We start from the raw sequence: 15,576 nt of genomic DNA, 5'->3' as shown, positions 1-15,576 counted from the left end.
ATACAGGGTGTTTCACCTGAGACTACACAGTTCTTAAATATAGTTTTTTTCAATTAGAAGAGCGCTTTTCGGCATAGCATTGTGAGTGGTGTAGTAAATAAGAAAGCAGCTAAGACGTGCTAACTAGCAGGTTGGTTAACTAATATTTAATAGTTAACTTTTTAATTAATACTATTAGGCTCATTAATTACTGAGAGGCGTGTAACGCATGGTGAGTAATGCCCATGACAGTTTTTGGAAGTTCTGAAACGTGGTTACCCCTGGTGCTGTGGCCCAACAAATGTTGGCTACATCACGCCAAAATACATGGGCTTTCGAGAAGCTTGCAGGCAAAGCAAGCTCTCCAGTGGACATAACTCGTTGAAAAATCCAAAATTTGTTGAGCAACAGCGCTGAGGATGACTGCGGTTTTGGAATTCTAAAAAATGATATGGATATTAATTACATGGGCTACACGCCTCTCAATCATTAAGGAGCCTAACAGTAATAGTTAAAAATTAACTATTCAATATTAGTTATAACCAGCCTGCTAGTTAGCACGTCTTAGCTGTATTCCAATTTACTACACTGCTGACAATGCTATGCCGAAGAAGCGCTCTTCTAACTCAAAAAGCCTATTTTGAAAAACCGTTTAAAATCTTAGTGAAACACCCTATACATAAAGTACCTTTTAATATTCGCTAAGTATACTGCGTGAGAGGAGTTTTATCATTGAAGCGTGTTCCGCGGGGTCACTGAAGCGGCTGCTACTATATAGGAGTGCATATTGCAACTGCGCAAAACGACAAGGGACGAAGAGAATAATGCACAAGACACGACGCGGAACTTCAACTGAGGTTTACTGCAAGGAAAACCACATATATACAAGATTCATAATCACACCTGATAAACAGCAGACGCCATCACGTGACACTGGCATTCTACCGATGTTGTCTGCTGTTTATCAGGTGTGATTAGGAATCTTGTATATATGTGGTTTTCCTTGTAGTAAACCTCAGTTGAAGTTCCGCGTCGTGTCTTGTGCATTCTTCTCTTCGTCTCTCGGCGTTTTGCGCGGTTGCAATATGCACTCCCATGTTAACCACCAACTAGCCCGCCTTTGCCTTTTAAATTTGCATCTATATGTCTAACGATTTTAAGGCTGATACTCTTTTCAGATCGTGGTAAATCTTAGCTTTAATCTTGTTGCACCACAGCTTGTCCTAGTGAACAGGGGATGACTTAACAAGAAAGGAATAAAATACTGTTAAGGTCATAGTGGCCAGTTTAAAAGTCATTTCCGGCTGTAATATTCAAGAAAGGTTCACAACACAACAGTGATTACCTGGGATTTAAATTTTGCAGATTCTATTGGCACCGCTTACTGGCTCTTCGTGTTGTCCGGTAACGGTTATGTCACATACTTGTTATCGATGGACAACCACATGAATGTAGCACTGCGCTTGCTACATCCATCAATACTTCCTGTTGGCTGTTTGCTTGAGTGTCACAAGCTTGCGTGCCTGGCGATAAACGAGGGCGGACTTATTTGTGTGCAATTTTTCAGTAAGCTTGATGCAGTTGTACAGTATTGACTGTGCTTGACGAAATTTTCCTGGACCCCTGCTTTCACCTACAAAAAAATTCTTGAGGAACGACATCAGTGGCTATAAGATTCTCCTCTCTGAATATATGCGACACTTTTGGGCTGTTCTCTTACCCTAAACACTACCAGTGTTCAGGACTCACCGCTTTATGAGCATCGCAACTCGCCGGGCGGTAACAACGTAAAGGTATAGACCCAGACGAAAAGAAACAAGGAGACGAAACTCGGATACGTGTGTTCTATTCTTTCTTTCGTCTCTTTCTACCTGCGCTGTCGGGTATGCATCGCTAACCTGCCAAAGTGTTGCAGCAATATTCAGTGCAATTGTCCTTCCTGCACAGCGAAGTATTAACATAACAGTTTGTACTCTCAAGCAGTCGTGGCGCAATTTCAGGACTCTTTCCACACAGCTGATGGGAATAAAATGACAAGATACCTGGTGTTTGCTTCTACCGAAAGCGAAAGCTCAAAGGTGCCTGCTGAAAAAGGTTTTTTTTTTTCAGAGTAAAAATGACATCAGCGGCGACAGAAAAATAGGACGAAAAAATGGCAAGAACTAGGAAATAAACGATGGCTTCTAGCTGAGATCTCAGTGGGCTGAGCTTATGACCGCAACTCACTCGCCGAAATGTGATAGCAGATCATCTGTGGAAACATTCCTTTTTTTAATAAGAGGTATGCCGAGAGCCGGGCGTTAACACTTAATTCGACACACTGTTTTCGCCGCATGTTTGGGAGCACTGGTGCGGCGGCGTTGGGCAATATGAACATCATGACGTTGGGAGTCGCGATGATATTTCGCGTAGATTTGAAGGAGGCAGTTTCATAACGCTCAGTCTGTATTGCATTCATGCAGGCTGGGCAACATTATTTTTCTTTCTACCGTAGCGGTGGCCAAGTGGTTGAGCATCCGCCTCGCATGCGGGAGATGCGGGGTTCGATTCCCAGTGCCGCCGGGTACCCACCGGTGACACAAACGGTGCAAGCTTTCCCCTGCCTGGTGCTGGACTTATTTAGGGTGAAAGGCTTGGAAAACGGGTCTTTGTCCCCGCCTTGAGGAATCGAAAGTACCTTGTGCCATGGCGCTCTTTGGCCGTAGATACCCTTGCGCCAGAAAGTTCCATATTCATCATCATTATTTTTCTTTCTTTTTCTCTGCCCACACTAATATATGTATTGCATTCAAACCGCAGCTGCGTCAGAAATTTCTGCAGTCAGCTCTGTCAGAAAATATATTTTTCTGAACACAATGCAGGTGATCGATGACTGTGGCCACAACGTGCACATGGACCAGCCTGATAAATTCAACGAACTGGTCAACAAGGTGTGCGACCTTGCCAACAGCGACATGAAACTGCGACCGGGGCTCTCAGATGCCGATCGTCCGGCTGAAGAATAGCTTTATTTTCAGTGCCAAATATGCTTTCCTTCTGAATTACTGACTGTCTACACTGTAACAGCCTGGAACCACGTGATGACTCGCATGAAAGGAAGGGTCCAAATTTTGTTAGTGGCGAGACAGAAGGGCCAGTGCGTCAGCAATGATGGGTGGACACGCTCGAAAAATGCGAAATGATATTGAACAAAGGGGGATGTTTGTGAGCGCTATAAAAATCTAGTTCGATAGAACATTTTCCTCAGCATGTTTATTCTTAAGCCAAATTTCCTCGCCCACCGTTTCTTTTTTTATCATTTAGCAGCGGCCCTGATCGACAGTTATACATTTATGCATTGCATAAGTTACAAGTGTGCACCCAATTGTGCCGCAGTAGAACTTTACCTCTGAGGTCCAAATGCAAACCATTACCGCACCACTTTTCCTTGCCACGAAGCCATTAGCGATGAGTCATATTCGTATGCTGTGATTATGTAAGTAAGGAAGCGGCGTATGCCAGCGTAAAAACGATAGGCATCGGAAATAAGTATCGTGAAGGAGGTTTCCCTCATTGTTATTTAAGTGAATAAATGTGCCTCTTCGTGATTGCTTACGAATGGCCGGAAACCTAGGCGTGTGTGCACGCGCTATGAAAACTTCAAGGTAATTTAGCCTGAAGCTTGCCAGTTTCCTTTAACTGATGCATGACATAAGTGCATGTTGACGTTTTTCCCCTTTTCGCCACGCGGTGATGTCCTCCATGAACCCCAATGATGCTGCCGTTTCCATAAAACTGCGAAACTAGAGAGTGTGACATGAAGGGCGACATGGAATCTTTATCGAAATTTGGCTGTTATCGCAAAATAAGTGCAGCCTTTGTGCGGTTTCCTCTTCGGCACATGCTTGCAAAAGTGTACCGGTGATTTCGCTTCGTGCTTACACCCGCTTTATTTCAAGCGCAATCCTGTGAAGGTCTGGAAAGTCTGAACATGAAGGCAGTGCGGGTTGTAGACTGCTGGCCGAGAAGAGTAGCATTTGTCCTTATTTGACAAGACAGGAGTAAGGCAAAGGTTTATAGAAGTACCTGACAGCTGGCCTCTGTAAATGCTGTCAGCATCCAGTGCTTATTGCTCTGCAAAAGCAAGATTTAATGTCTCAGGAGTGCCGTGTTTTCTTTGGGGACCATGGGCTCTGCTGCTGAAGATTTGTGGGAGTTGAAGGCAGCTGCGCACTGCCGGAGCGACTTGCAAGGCTTCCTTGATTAAGAAATAGGAGCACGGATATGCGAGCAGCCCTTTATTTTGGCACTGTCAGATAAAACAAAAGCTAAGTTTTCACGGCCGTGTAGCATCCCTGACCTATGGGTGCAACTTTGCTATCTGGAAAGAGAACATGGCTACTCAGGCAAGCTCACTCGCACTTTTACATTGATACACTACATACAGGGGGTCGTTTCCAGTAAACACATAGCCCTTTCTCTGCCATTCTATTCCATGAGATTAGCGCTGGGAAATCTCTCTTCACTCTGGAGTGGCCCGTCATTGACGTGGCTCGGAAGGCAGAGACGACAACATCGGTGACTCTTGAGACTCATGATAAGAACCCTTGGGAGCTGGGTGTAACTCTGGTTTAGGTGCAAACTCGCAACACTTTCAATTTATTTATTGCGTTTAGGAACCATGCCTGGTTTTAACTGTGAATTGAAATCATTCTCCACCAAATGCAAGAAAAAGTAATTTTTGTGGCTGAAAAATACGGCAAAGCTCGGAGACGTTCTTCGTGGTGGACCCCCCTCTTCGTTCCTTGGTGGTGTTTCACCCCATTAATCTATTCAGTGCTTGGAGAACCAAGGTTCTTCTGCTTGCGGCTGCGATATGGGCTGCGTGCGCTGTAAAATGCGCACTTTCCGCTCTTTGTTTAACGTGCGCATGCACATTGCAGTCATTTTGTATTTGTTGCTGGCTGTTTTTATTGCAGAGTTGTTGCTTTTTTCGTGTTTTTCATGTTAATGCATGATTTTTTGTTATGTTTTCCTTCATGCAAGATATGGCAGGGCCAGTGCGACTACTCGTATGTTAAGTTGCATAAGATTATTAGACAGTACGACGTGTGATGGTCAAAAGTCTTAAGGCCAAAGGCGTTTCGCTTCAGCCGCACAACAGAACCATTACGGCACTGATAAAGACCGAATGACCTTGAAATGATAGCAGAAGGTTTCGCCTTGCGGTAGAGAAGCTCCCTGCTTGGCTTGTTTTGAATGATCCGCTACACGGAGCATTCTACGAACATTCATTTCGCTGCAGCCGAACGCTGTGGCCTTAAGACTTGTGACCAAGACTGTACCATGAGCAATCGCATGAAATAAATTAAAATGCACCCCGAAAGTCTTCGCGGTTTCCTTCAGTGTAAGTCCGTCAATGGAAGTCAAATGCTTGCTGTTAAATGTTTTTACTGAATACATTAAACGAATAGAGGCACTAAAATGGAAAGTTTGTGTTCGTATAAGGGTGTGTGAATATTCGATATTTCCGAATAGCGATTCGAATATTCTCCTATTCGATTCGCTGAACGAATAAAATAGTGCACGTTTAAAAGTATTTGAAATGAATGGAATATCTTTTCGAATAGCTTTCGAACAATAGGCTCGAATTTCGAATCGAGCAAGCTGTAGTTTTGTTCGACGGCTGTTTCAAAAACAGGGTCCACTCTGACGCCACACAGCATGCGGACGCGATTGGTCTGAGAGTTCGGCGCGGCGACGCGGTCCAGTCGAGCAGACATGGCAAAATTAAATTACTCATCACGTTAATTTGTAAAGCATTTCATTACTTTTCGGGCGCCTCGCATACAGAAGGTGCGTGTGGTTCGATCCCCAGAGCCGCCGGGTACCCACCGGTGATACAGTGGGTACAAGCTTTCTCCAGGTGCTCGGCTTCTTTAGGGTGAAATGCTTGGGAAATGGGTCGTTGACCCCACCCTGAGTAAACGAAAATAATCTTGCGCTATGGCGCTCGGTCTTTGGACACAGATACATTTGCGCCCTAATAATCCATCATAATCACTTTTCTGAGCTGGTAATTTAGTAATGTAATGAATTACTTTCGGGCAGTAATTTCATGGCAAACGTAATTCATTACTAGCGAAATTACTTTTGCTGAGTAGTTCGTACTTCCTAGTAACGGCCATGATTTGTCCTGGGTCTACAAACCAAGAAAAACGAGCAGTCAGCAATAGCCAGCACTCGAGCGAAGCGGAGCACGCGGACGAGAGGCGAAGTGCGCGCGGGCGTCAGCGCCGCCTTGGTGAAGAGGCTGCTAGGCATCTTCCAGCACTGCGTACAATCGCACACACTGACGCACCGCAGGGACCGCAGGGCCACGAGGAGAGCTCCATGACCATGACGTGCCGTATTGCACCTTCCCACAGACGCATTACGAGTGCTTCAGCGAGTACTTCCCTCTAGACTGCTTGATGATGTAACGGATAGAAATGTGTATTTACAGAAGGGAATTAATATATACAGAAAGAGACAGCCAAGGAGGCATACAATAAAGGCCAGAGCCCGAATACCCTTCGTCCTCCTCGTCCACCACACACAAGCACCATGCTTCGTCATCGTCTTTGTCCAAGCCCACGGACATAACATAATCCCCGTCGGCAAAAACACCGTCCCGGTGCTAAGGAGAAGACGTATCAGGGGCGTGGTATGGTTTAAGCCGAGCCACATGAACGACATCAGTCACAGGGCGGGTGGATGACTTTGCAGAAGATACAGGACTAATTTCGTACGTGACGTCGATAACCTGGCGGAAGACTCGATAAGGGCCGTTGTATCGGGGCAGCAGCTTTTCAGACAGTCCAGCTCGGCGAGGGGGACACCACAGGAGGACGAGGGACCCCGAGAAGAAGTGGACGGCCCGATGTCGGTGGTCGTAAATGGCCTTCTGCTTGACTTGAGAGGCGGAGAGACGAGCGTAAGCAACTTGGGGTGCCACGGCGGCGCGTATAATGGCATCCTGTGCGTATTCTATGGGCGTAGCGATGGTGGGCGGTAAAAACGTGTCCAAAGGCAAGTGAGGATGGCGGCCGAACGAAAGGTAGAAAGGAGCAAATCCTGAAGTGTCATAGTGGGTCGAATTATAAGCGAATGTGATATAAGGCAAAACTTTATCCCAAACGCGATGGTCGGGAGAGGCGTACACAGATAAAGTATCTGTGAGTGTTCGAATTCAGGCGTTCCGTAAGGCCGTTAGTCTGAGGATGGTAAGCTGTGGAGAGTTTGTGTTTAGTAGAACAGGACTGAAGGATGTCGTCCACGGCTTTCGACAAGAAATAGCGGTAGCAGTCGGTGAAGAGTTGCCGTGGTGCGCCATGCATGAAGGATGTCTTGCAGAAGAACATCCGAAACATCTGTAGCGCAACTCGTCGGCAACGGACGCGTGATGGCGTATCTTGTGGCATAGTTGGTGACGATAGCAATCCACTTATTTCCAGATGAGGTCAGCAGAAAAGGGCCAAGAAGGTTGAGACCGACGCGGTAGAAAGGAGCGGGAGGTATGCGAACAGGCTGGCGGTGACCAGCAGGCAGCGCATATGTTTTTTTTTCGCCGTTGACACACGTCGCAGGCGGCGACATAGCGACGAACGGCATGGTATAATCCTGGCCTAAAGGAACGGTGGCGGACGCGGTCGTATATCCGAGACACACCGAGATGTCCGAAGGTTGGCAGGTCGTGAAGTTCGGACAAGGCAGATGAGCGCAGGCGCTGAACCAGGACAAGCAGCAGGTCAGGCCCGTCAGGGTGGAAATTGCGCCGGTACAGAATGCCACCTTCAAGGACAAAAAGTGGCAGTAAGGAATCCGGGCGAGCAGCGGCGAGTCCTTCAATGATCGTGCGTAACCAAGTATCGCGTTGCTGTTCGGTAGCGACGTTCAGCAAGTCGGAAATGGCGAAGAGAGAAGGTGCCACGTCGTTTTCAGTTGAGTCAGTTTAATCCACAGGGTGACGAGGTAAGCAGTCAGCGTCCTTATGCAGACGTCCGGACTTGTATATTACGCTGAACAAGTACTCCTGTAGTCTCAAGGCCCTACGACCAAGACGCCCCGTGGGGTCCTTGAAAGAAGAAAGCCAGCAAAGAGCATGGCGGATGGTCACGGCGGTAAAAAGATTGCCAAAGAAGTAATGGTAGAATTTGGCAACGGTCCAAATGAGAGCCAGGCATTCACGCCCATGCAGTGACTGAGTATAGTTGAGCTCGGTGGCCGAAAGAAGACCGCTGGCGCATGCAATGACGCGTTCGTGGCCCTGTTGCCGCTGGGCGAACACAGCACCGATCCTGTGTCCACCGGCGTCGGTGCGAACTTCAGTACGGACTGACGGGTCAAAATGGGCTAAAATAGGTGGTGTTTTCAACAAGGTGATGAGCGTTGAAAAGGCTTCCGCTTCGATGAGGCCCCAGGTAATAGAAACGTCGTTCTTCAGGAGCTCTGCGAGTGGACGGGCGATAGCTGCGAAATTTCGAACAAAGCGATGGAAGTATGAACAAAGGCTAATAAAGCTGCGGACATCCTTTGGAGACTGGGGAATAGGAAAATCTTTGACGGAGCGGACTTTATTCGGGTCCGGGGATATTCCCGACGCATCGACGAGATGGCCGAGGATTGTGAGCGGGTGGTAGCCGAAGTGGCACTTCGACGAGTTGAGCTGGAACCCGGCGTTGAGGAAAAGGGCGAGGATCGCTGAAAGCTTTTCAAGATGAGTTTCAAAGGACGGCAAGAAGACTATATAAGACATGTTGACCATTTGAATCCTCGAAGAAGCGAGTCCATCATCCGCTCGAAAGTGGCCGGGGCGTTCCACAGACCGAACGGCATTACTTTAAACTGATACAGACCATCGGGAGTAATGAAGGCCGTTTTTTAAACGTCCATGTCGCCCACAGCAATCTGTCAATGTCCGGAACCAAGATCGATGGATGCGAAATAGGTGACTCCATGAAGGCAGCCCAGGGCATCGTCTATACGGGGTAATGGATCGACGACCTTTTTTTTTTTTAAATTCGGTTCAGGTGGCGGTAATCGACGCAAAAGCGCCAAAACCTTCTTTTTGACTAAGACCACAGGAGAGGCCCACGGACTTGAGGGCTCAAGCTCAATAATGTCCTTGCCTAGCATCTTGTCAACTTCCTGTTGGATGACGGTCCGTTCGGCACGGTAGACTGTGCGGCCGCCGACGGACAGCTGTGAAGTCGCCTGGGTTTATTCTATGCATAATAACGGACGTTCGGCCCAATGGGTGGTTGTCGAAATAAAAGACGGCACTGAAAGACTCCAAAACACGTCGAATATTATGAGCTTGGGCAGGCGACAGGTCGGGACCTATCATTTTCGAGTACTCGTCGGCTGGCATGGCTGCAGTAGACGATAGGCGACTAGAAGAGGACGGAACGGACGTGGTAGAGCTAAGATGGGGAATTCGTATGTTGGGCTAAGTGTTGCTAGTGCAATACCTTGAGGAGGCGGCTGGACGTAGGCGGCATAGTTTAGAACTGGAAGGTACATATGGTTCTAGAAAATGCTGACGACTGTATGCGGAAGAGCAAGATTTTTTGCCAGGAGAACGTCATCAATGGGAAAAACGATGTAGTCACCGTCAGGGAAAGGCGGGACAGAGGACAAGAAAATGTAGGTCGCGGCTTCAGGTGCCAGACGGACAAAATCGGCAGTACAGGTGGGGGACGGTCGGCGGGTTCCAGCACAAGAGGTAGGTCCAGCTGGACGGCATTTGAAGCGCAATTGACGATGGCGGAATGGTCGGAGAGGAACCTTCGGCGTCCTCCGCCTGCCGTAGTCACCGGCCGTGTGAACCTGATCCGCCCCGCCCGGCTGTGCCCCAGCCCGCCGCACCTTAACCGACCTCGCCGATCACTCCAGCCCCGTCCCCCGCCCCGACCACAAGACACGACGACATGACGACGCTGTCGCGACCCGAACACATGACCCGACCGACCCAAGATGCTGCTCACACACGACGACACCACCCCCGTTCCCATGCCGTTCAATGTGTCCAAGGGCCTCGGCCGTCGGCTCCTGGCAGCCTGCGGCCCGGATGCTTCAAGGACCGGGAATCATTCACCATCTCCTTCATCTTGGCGACCAGCACCTCATCACTTTCTCCTTCCTGTTGATCCATCCCCTGAAGCTCATCACCATTTCTTAAGTCTCTTCGTCAACGATCGGGACGACTGCACATGGCCCCCGGTAGTGTTAGACGACGAAGTTGGCATTGGCGCGGTACGGAGCGCTTGCGCTAGGCCAGCGGCTATTAAATCATATCTCTACCATCGTTCATCGCGCCTCGTTCTTCGGCTGACCGCCACGTAACAATATACAAAGGGCTTCACCTAAGACGTTTCACAACTAAAAAAAAATAGTTTTATTGTGAAGAATTTCGCTGCACCAACCTAAGCGGAAGGACTCGGGTCAAAAAGTGCATGAGTAACGCTGCTGCCAGAAAGATGCGATTGAAAATGTATACGTAGCCTGACCATACAGCCACCGAGTGCGCATGCAACCAGTACGCAGCCGTCCGCGTGCACGCGTAAAGACTTTATTGGCACATAAAATACCGGTTAGGGTTGGGAAAGGGGAGGTTTCGCTCTTGCTGGACGTATGGCATAACTGCATTCAGCTTGGGAGCTGCGTTTTCTACTGGTAACGCATTTCGCCTCTATACACAGAGAAATTAGTTCGGCAGAACGCGACTGAGCCGCGCTAACTTTTAGGACGAATACACAGAAGACATGACAGGACGGGCATAACCAACTAGCCCCGCAACGTGTTTTACTAAGCGACTGAGCCGCCTCGAGGAACGTGAAATTTCTCTACTTCGCTTCGAAGTCCTCTGTATCGCGTGAGCAAACTTACCGCTGCACTGCATAGGCGTGAGAAAGCCCCAGTACAATGGCAAATAAAAATTTATTCCTACAGAACACAGTTGTTAATATTCACAAGTTATCAAACATAACGCATCTATGCAACAGAAGCCATTCAATCGATTATCTTCAGAGCGAAGGGCATTTCATCACCATAATCATCAATCTGACTACGACCACTGCAGGGCAAAGGCCTCTCCCGTATCTCTGCAACTTACGCTGTACTGTGCCAGCTGCGGCCCTCCTATCCCCGAAGACTTCATCTCATACGCTCACTGAACTTCTGCCACCCGCCCCTTCTACGCTTGCCTTCTTTTGGAATCCATTCCGCTACAGGGCATTTACAAGTCACCAATTATAATAAAAAAAATCCTAGAGAAGTCACTCTTCCCCCTGGTGGTGCAAGTGACTCACGATTCCGTTCTTTCAACGGCGCATTCCCACAGCTTCCGGTTAGGCGACGCTACATAGCGGCAAATAGAATAAATTTTAGAGCGAAAAGCTCTACTCCCTGCATGCAAAGCTCAAGGTCAGAACCGTTTGACAATGACCTTCAATCAGGAGGAGGGGCGGAGGTGTGGCTGTGACGTCATATGACGTGCCTCGCTCGCCACTGCCACTCTCGCCTCGAGTAACACCTGTGCCACCGCTCACCGAGTCACACGATCAGAGTGGAGAGGGACAAAATTTAAAAAAAAAATCCTCGCTAGACGACATCATGGCTGAAGAGCGTGCCGGGCCCTCGCGGCAAACGATTTGCATTCGAAGGCAAGCAGAGTCAGATCATCTGGCTGATATGACTCGGAGACAAGTTGCGTTACAGCGAAAAACCAGACGTAGCCGAGCTTTTTGCTCGTCCTACTAGGTTAAGCCGGCTTGAACCACAACACAGTTTTTATAAGAACATTTCCATTGGTTCTGTGGCACAATTAATACAAAAAAAATTCTTTGGCGTAACCATTTAGCGCTGCCTTTCTGAACGCGTAAGAGAGCAATTTTAATATTTGCCCTGAGAAAAGTGTTTTTCTTATGCAAACGCACTTTTGGCAGTGCCAAGGCTGAGTATAAAGCTTCCTCCGGTTGGCATGCGGCGTCTACATCCGTGTTTGTAGTCTCCTGTGCATCTTTGGAACAAAAAAATGGTAGAGCACTGCAGCCCGCTGCATTGGAGAGTCTTTGAACGTCAGCAACTTTTTATTTGTGCAAGTCATCGTTGTCTAATATCGCTACACATCCCCAACCGCGTTCGCTTCGTGCCCCTATAACGCGCTTGAACCAACTACCCTTTCTGCGAAACACCCTCGCTTGTTCTGGCTTGACTTATACGCCGAGGGCCGGTTCATACGCTGCGATTTTCTACTTGATAAAAAGATATGGCGACTGATAAATGTTTACTGTAGCGAAGCGCGTTAGTCGGTTTCAAGGTATGGCTAGTTTACTTGACTGTGACCGGCATGTTGTTCTAATGGGGGATTTTAATTGCGTTTGTGACTCGACTGATCGCACCAGTTCTGTTGCCCGCACGGACAGGTGCGGTGATGTTTTGTCGCGGGTTGCAGAAGATGCAGAGATTATCGATGTAAGAGCACCCTGCCGTGCTTCTCGGCCATTCACGCGCATTCATGGGCGCTCTGACGCTCGCCTAGATCGGATTTATGTATATTGTGCACTAGTTCCTCGCGGGCTTGTACTTGAAACTATACCGGTTGCATTTTCTGTTCATTTCGTGGTGCTTGCTCGACTCGGGGACAAGGACCGCTCACAATTTAGGCCGCAGTGGGTGCTTTGGAAGTTAAATCCATCGCTTGTGAATGACCAAGAGTTTATTATTCGTGTGCACTCGGAGCTGCAATCCCGTTTTTCTGGCAGCCTACTCTGGTTTTCCGCATGGGAAATGTTCAAGCAGGAAGTACGTGCGATAGTATTGAAATCGGCTGTGTTAAGGCATTTTACAGAAGCATAACAAGCAGGCACTTAACAAAAGCTGGTAAAACCTGTATGAATTGGAATGCTAAGCGCCTGGCTTATATCCGGATGAAATGGCTAGTAACAAAAGTGAGTTACAAAGGCATGATGTCGAACAAGCTTTCCTTGATGAGCGCCGTCATGCGATTGCAAAGCAGATTCCCGAAATGATGTCCAATGGGACTCTAGTGACCGGTATACTGGCGAAGTAATGTCCGTATTCGTGGACTGATACACGGCATTGTTTAGTGTTATTCCTGATACACAACATTCGGACTTTATCGCGAGTTTCACATCTCTGGTGACGCCTTTAGCACAAGAGAACTGTTCCGTTACTAGCAGATCCTTCCCACATCTGGAGGTAAAACTAGCAATCGATCTCTTACCTCTCTCAAAAACTCCTGGTCCTGATGGGATTTCGAGTGAATTTTATAAAGCCTTTAAATCCTTTCTAACTCATATCCTGCTGCAGGTCTTCGCGATGGGCTTTGATGTATAGGCTCTTCCACAGTATTTAACAAGGAGTCACACAGTATTAATTCCAAAAAGTACTGATGGAGAAAAACTGCGCTGAGTGGAGGGCTATAGGCCCATCCCGTTGGAAAAGATGGATTACAAACATTTCTGTAAAAATTTTGTCAAATCGCCTACAATTCGCTATGTCGGTTCTTATCGACCCTCACCAAACATGCGGTTTAAGAGGCCGCTGAATTCAAAGCGATCTACGAGATTCCCTCTCCGGAGGAGATCTCGTCGGTGGATAGTCGTCTTCGCCATATGTGGCAAGCGTACCAGAGCCTTCAGAGGAGAGGGCTCACTCAAAAATACAATCGTAAGCTACGCCTCAGAATAGGTTGACTAGCTAAGGACATCGAGAGCCATGCACAGAACTTGGCCAAGCAGCAATGGGGACAGGTTTGCGATCAAATGAGCGGTAAACTGGGACTGAAGGACACGTGGCATTTGCTGCGCTATCTTTTAGACCCAGACAACTGCAAGTCCGCTCACAGGAAGGACATAATACGTATCCTTCACGAGAACCCCCTTCCGGATGACGATCTTCTGGAGGAGCTGAGAAACAGATACTTAGACATGTCCCCACAGGAACCCCTCCCGAGCTATGAGGGTACCGCCAATCCTGGACTGGACGAGGAAATTGCGGAGTCAGAAGGGCGAGCAGCCCTTCACAGACTCCGAACTTCTTCCGCTCCTGGCAACGATGGAGTCACAAATCACACCCTGCGCAACATCGACGGGAAGTCAGTGAGGGCGCTCACCGACTTCATAAAAAAGGGCTGGCGGGAAGGGGAACTCCCTCAGTCCTGGAAGCACGCGAAGGTTGTCTTCATTCCAAAGCCCGGCAAGAAGCTAGCAGTACAGAATCTGAGACCCATCTCGCTTATATCTTGCATGGGTAAGCTGATGGAGCATGTGGTCGTCAACCGCCTCCAGAACCACGTGGACGCGAACAGTCTCTTCCCAGACACCATGCTAGGCTTTAGTCCTAATCTCTCGATGCAGGACACTATGCTTCGCATTTCGGAAGAAGTGCTAAGCCCAATCCATAAGAAGAAAACTAAGGCCATCCTGGCTCTTATCTCACCAAGGCGTTCGACAATGTCGACCACGAGGCAATACTAACCTATCTCTCCGGACCCAATGTTGGTGAACGAGTCCATAGCTATATCAAAGCCTTCCTGTCTGACAGGACCGCGGAGATGCAGATAGGGTCTCTGCAATCTGACACCTTCCTGCTAGGTAGCAGAGGAACCCCGCAAGGGTCGGTACTCTCGCCTTTCCTCTTTAATATCACCCTAATCCCGATGGCTAGAGCTCTCTCGGCCATCTGCAACCTCTCACACTCTCTTTATGCCGACGGTGTAACTCTAGGGGTCACGACGGGTAGGGATGGAGAAATAGAGGGGACGTCGCAGGCGGCGGCTGACACCGTCGTCCGCTATGCCGGCAGCGTTGGTCTTTCATGTTCCCCTCAGAAATCGGAGCTCTTGGTGATCAGGGGTAGCCCTTTGCCCAAAAGCACTCTCCAACCTTTTTAGTGCATGTAGACAGGGTCCCTGTTCCCGAGGTAGCTACCCTCCGTGTTCTAGGCATGCACATTCAAAACAACGGTAGGAATACCGTCCCTCTAAACAAACACATTGGCAGCGTCAGCCAGACAAACAGATTAATCAGGCTTATTGTGAACAAGCACAAGGGTATTAAGAAGGCGGACCTCGAAAGTTTGGTTCAAGCATTCGTTCTGAGTCGTATCGTCTACTCTATACCTTACTTACATTTCCATTAATCAGAAAAGGACAGAGTGCCTCATCAGGCAAACCTACCTCATAGGGATACCCCTATGAGCCGTTCCCTTCGATTTTTCCTTCCACCACATATTACAGAAGTTCGTTTTCACTGTGTCCCTGGGCACTGTGGCATTGTTTTTAATGAGAGGGTTGATTTCTTAGCTAAGTCCGCCCTTGGGGGCCTATTGTCCCATTCGTCCCTAATACTGTCGTCTTGACTGAAGCACGCTTCCAACGGTTCCAGCGCCTCCACTACTTGAGCCATGAGCCTCTCCTTGCTGTAGTGGATTTTCAACACCTGGCATTTCCTTGGAGTGTGCGGATGTGCAGTTCGAGGAAATGTGAGGTGTCCATGACTCTCTTGCGTTGCAGAATACCGCGACTAAATCTCTATGTCGATCAGGGTTATC

At 48.3% G+C, this 15,576-nt stretch overlaps 1 protein-coding gene across 2 annotated transcripts in view; it reads left to right on the top strand.

Moving 5' to 3' along the window:
• The window catches only part of LOC144114266 ((Lyso)-N-acylphosphatidylethanolamine lipase-like), a 68,935-nt gene extending 63,591 nt beyond the window's left edge, over nucleotides 1-5,344 (top strand). For both annotated transcript variants that reach the window (XM_077647884.1, XM_077647883.1), the window contains exon 8: nucleotides 2,841-5,344. In XM_077647884.1, the coding sequence (XP_077504010.1) occupies nucleotides 2,841-2,984 (144 nt within the window). In that variant the 3' untranslated portion in view covers nucleotides 2,985-5,344. The remainder of the gene's footprint in view (nucleotides 1-2,840) is intronic.
• Nucleotides 5,345-15,576: the final 10,232 nt, after the last annotated feature.

This window comes from Amblyomma americanum, chromosome 1 (genome assembly GCF_052857255.1).
Source record: "Amblyomma americanum isolate KBUSLIRL-KWMA chromosome 1, ASM5285725v1, whole genome shotgun sequence".
Taxonomy (NCBI): Eukaryota; Metazoa; Arthropoda; class Arachnida; order Ixodida; family Ixodidae; genus Amblyomma; species Amblyomma americanum.
This window is presented reverse-complemented; position numbering and strand designations above follow the sequence as displayed.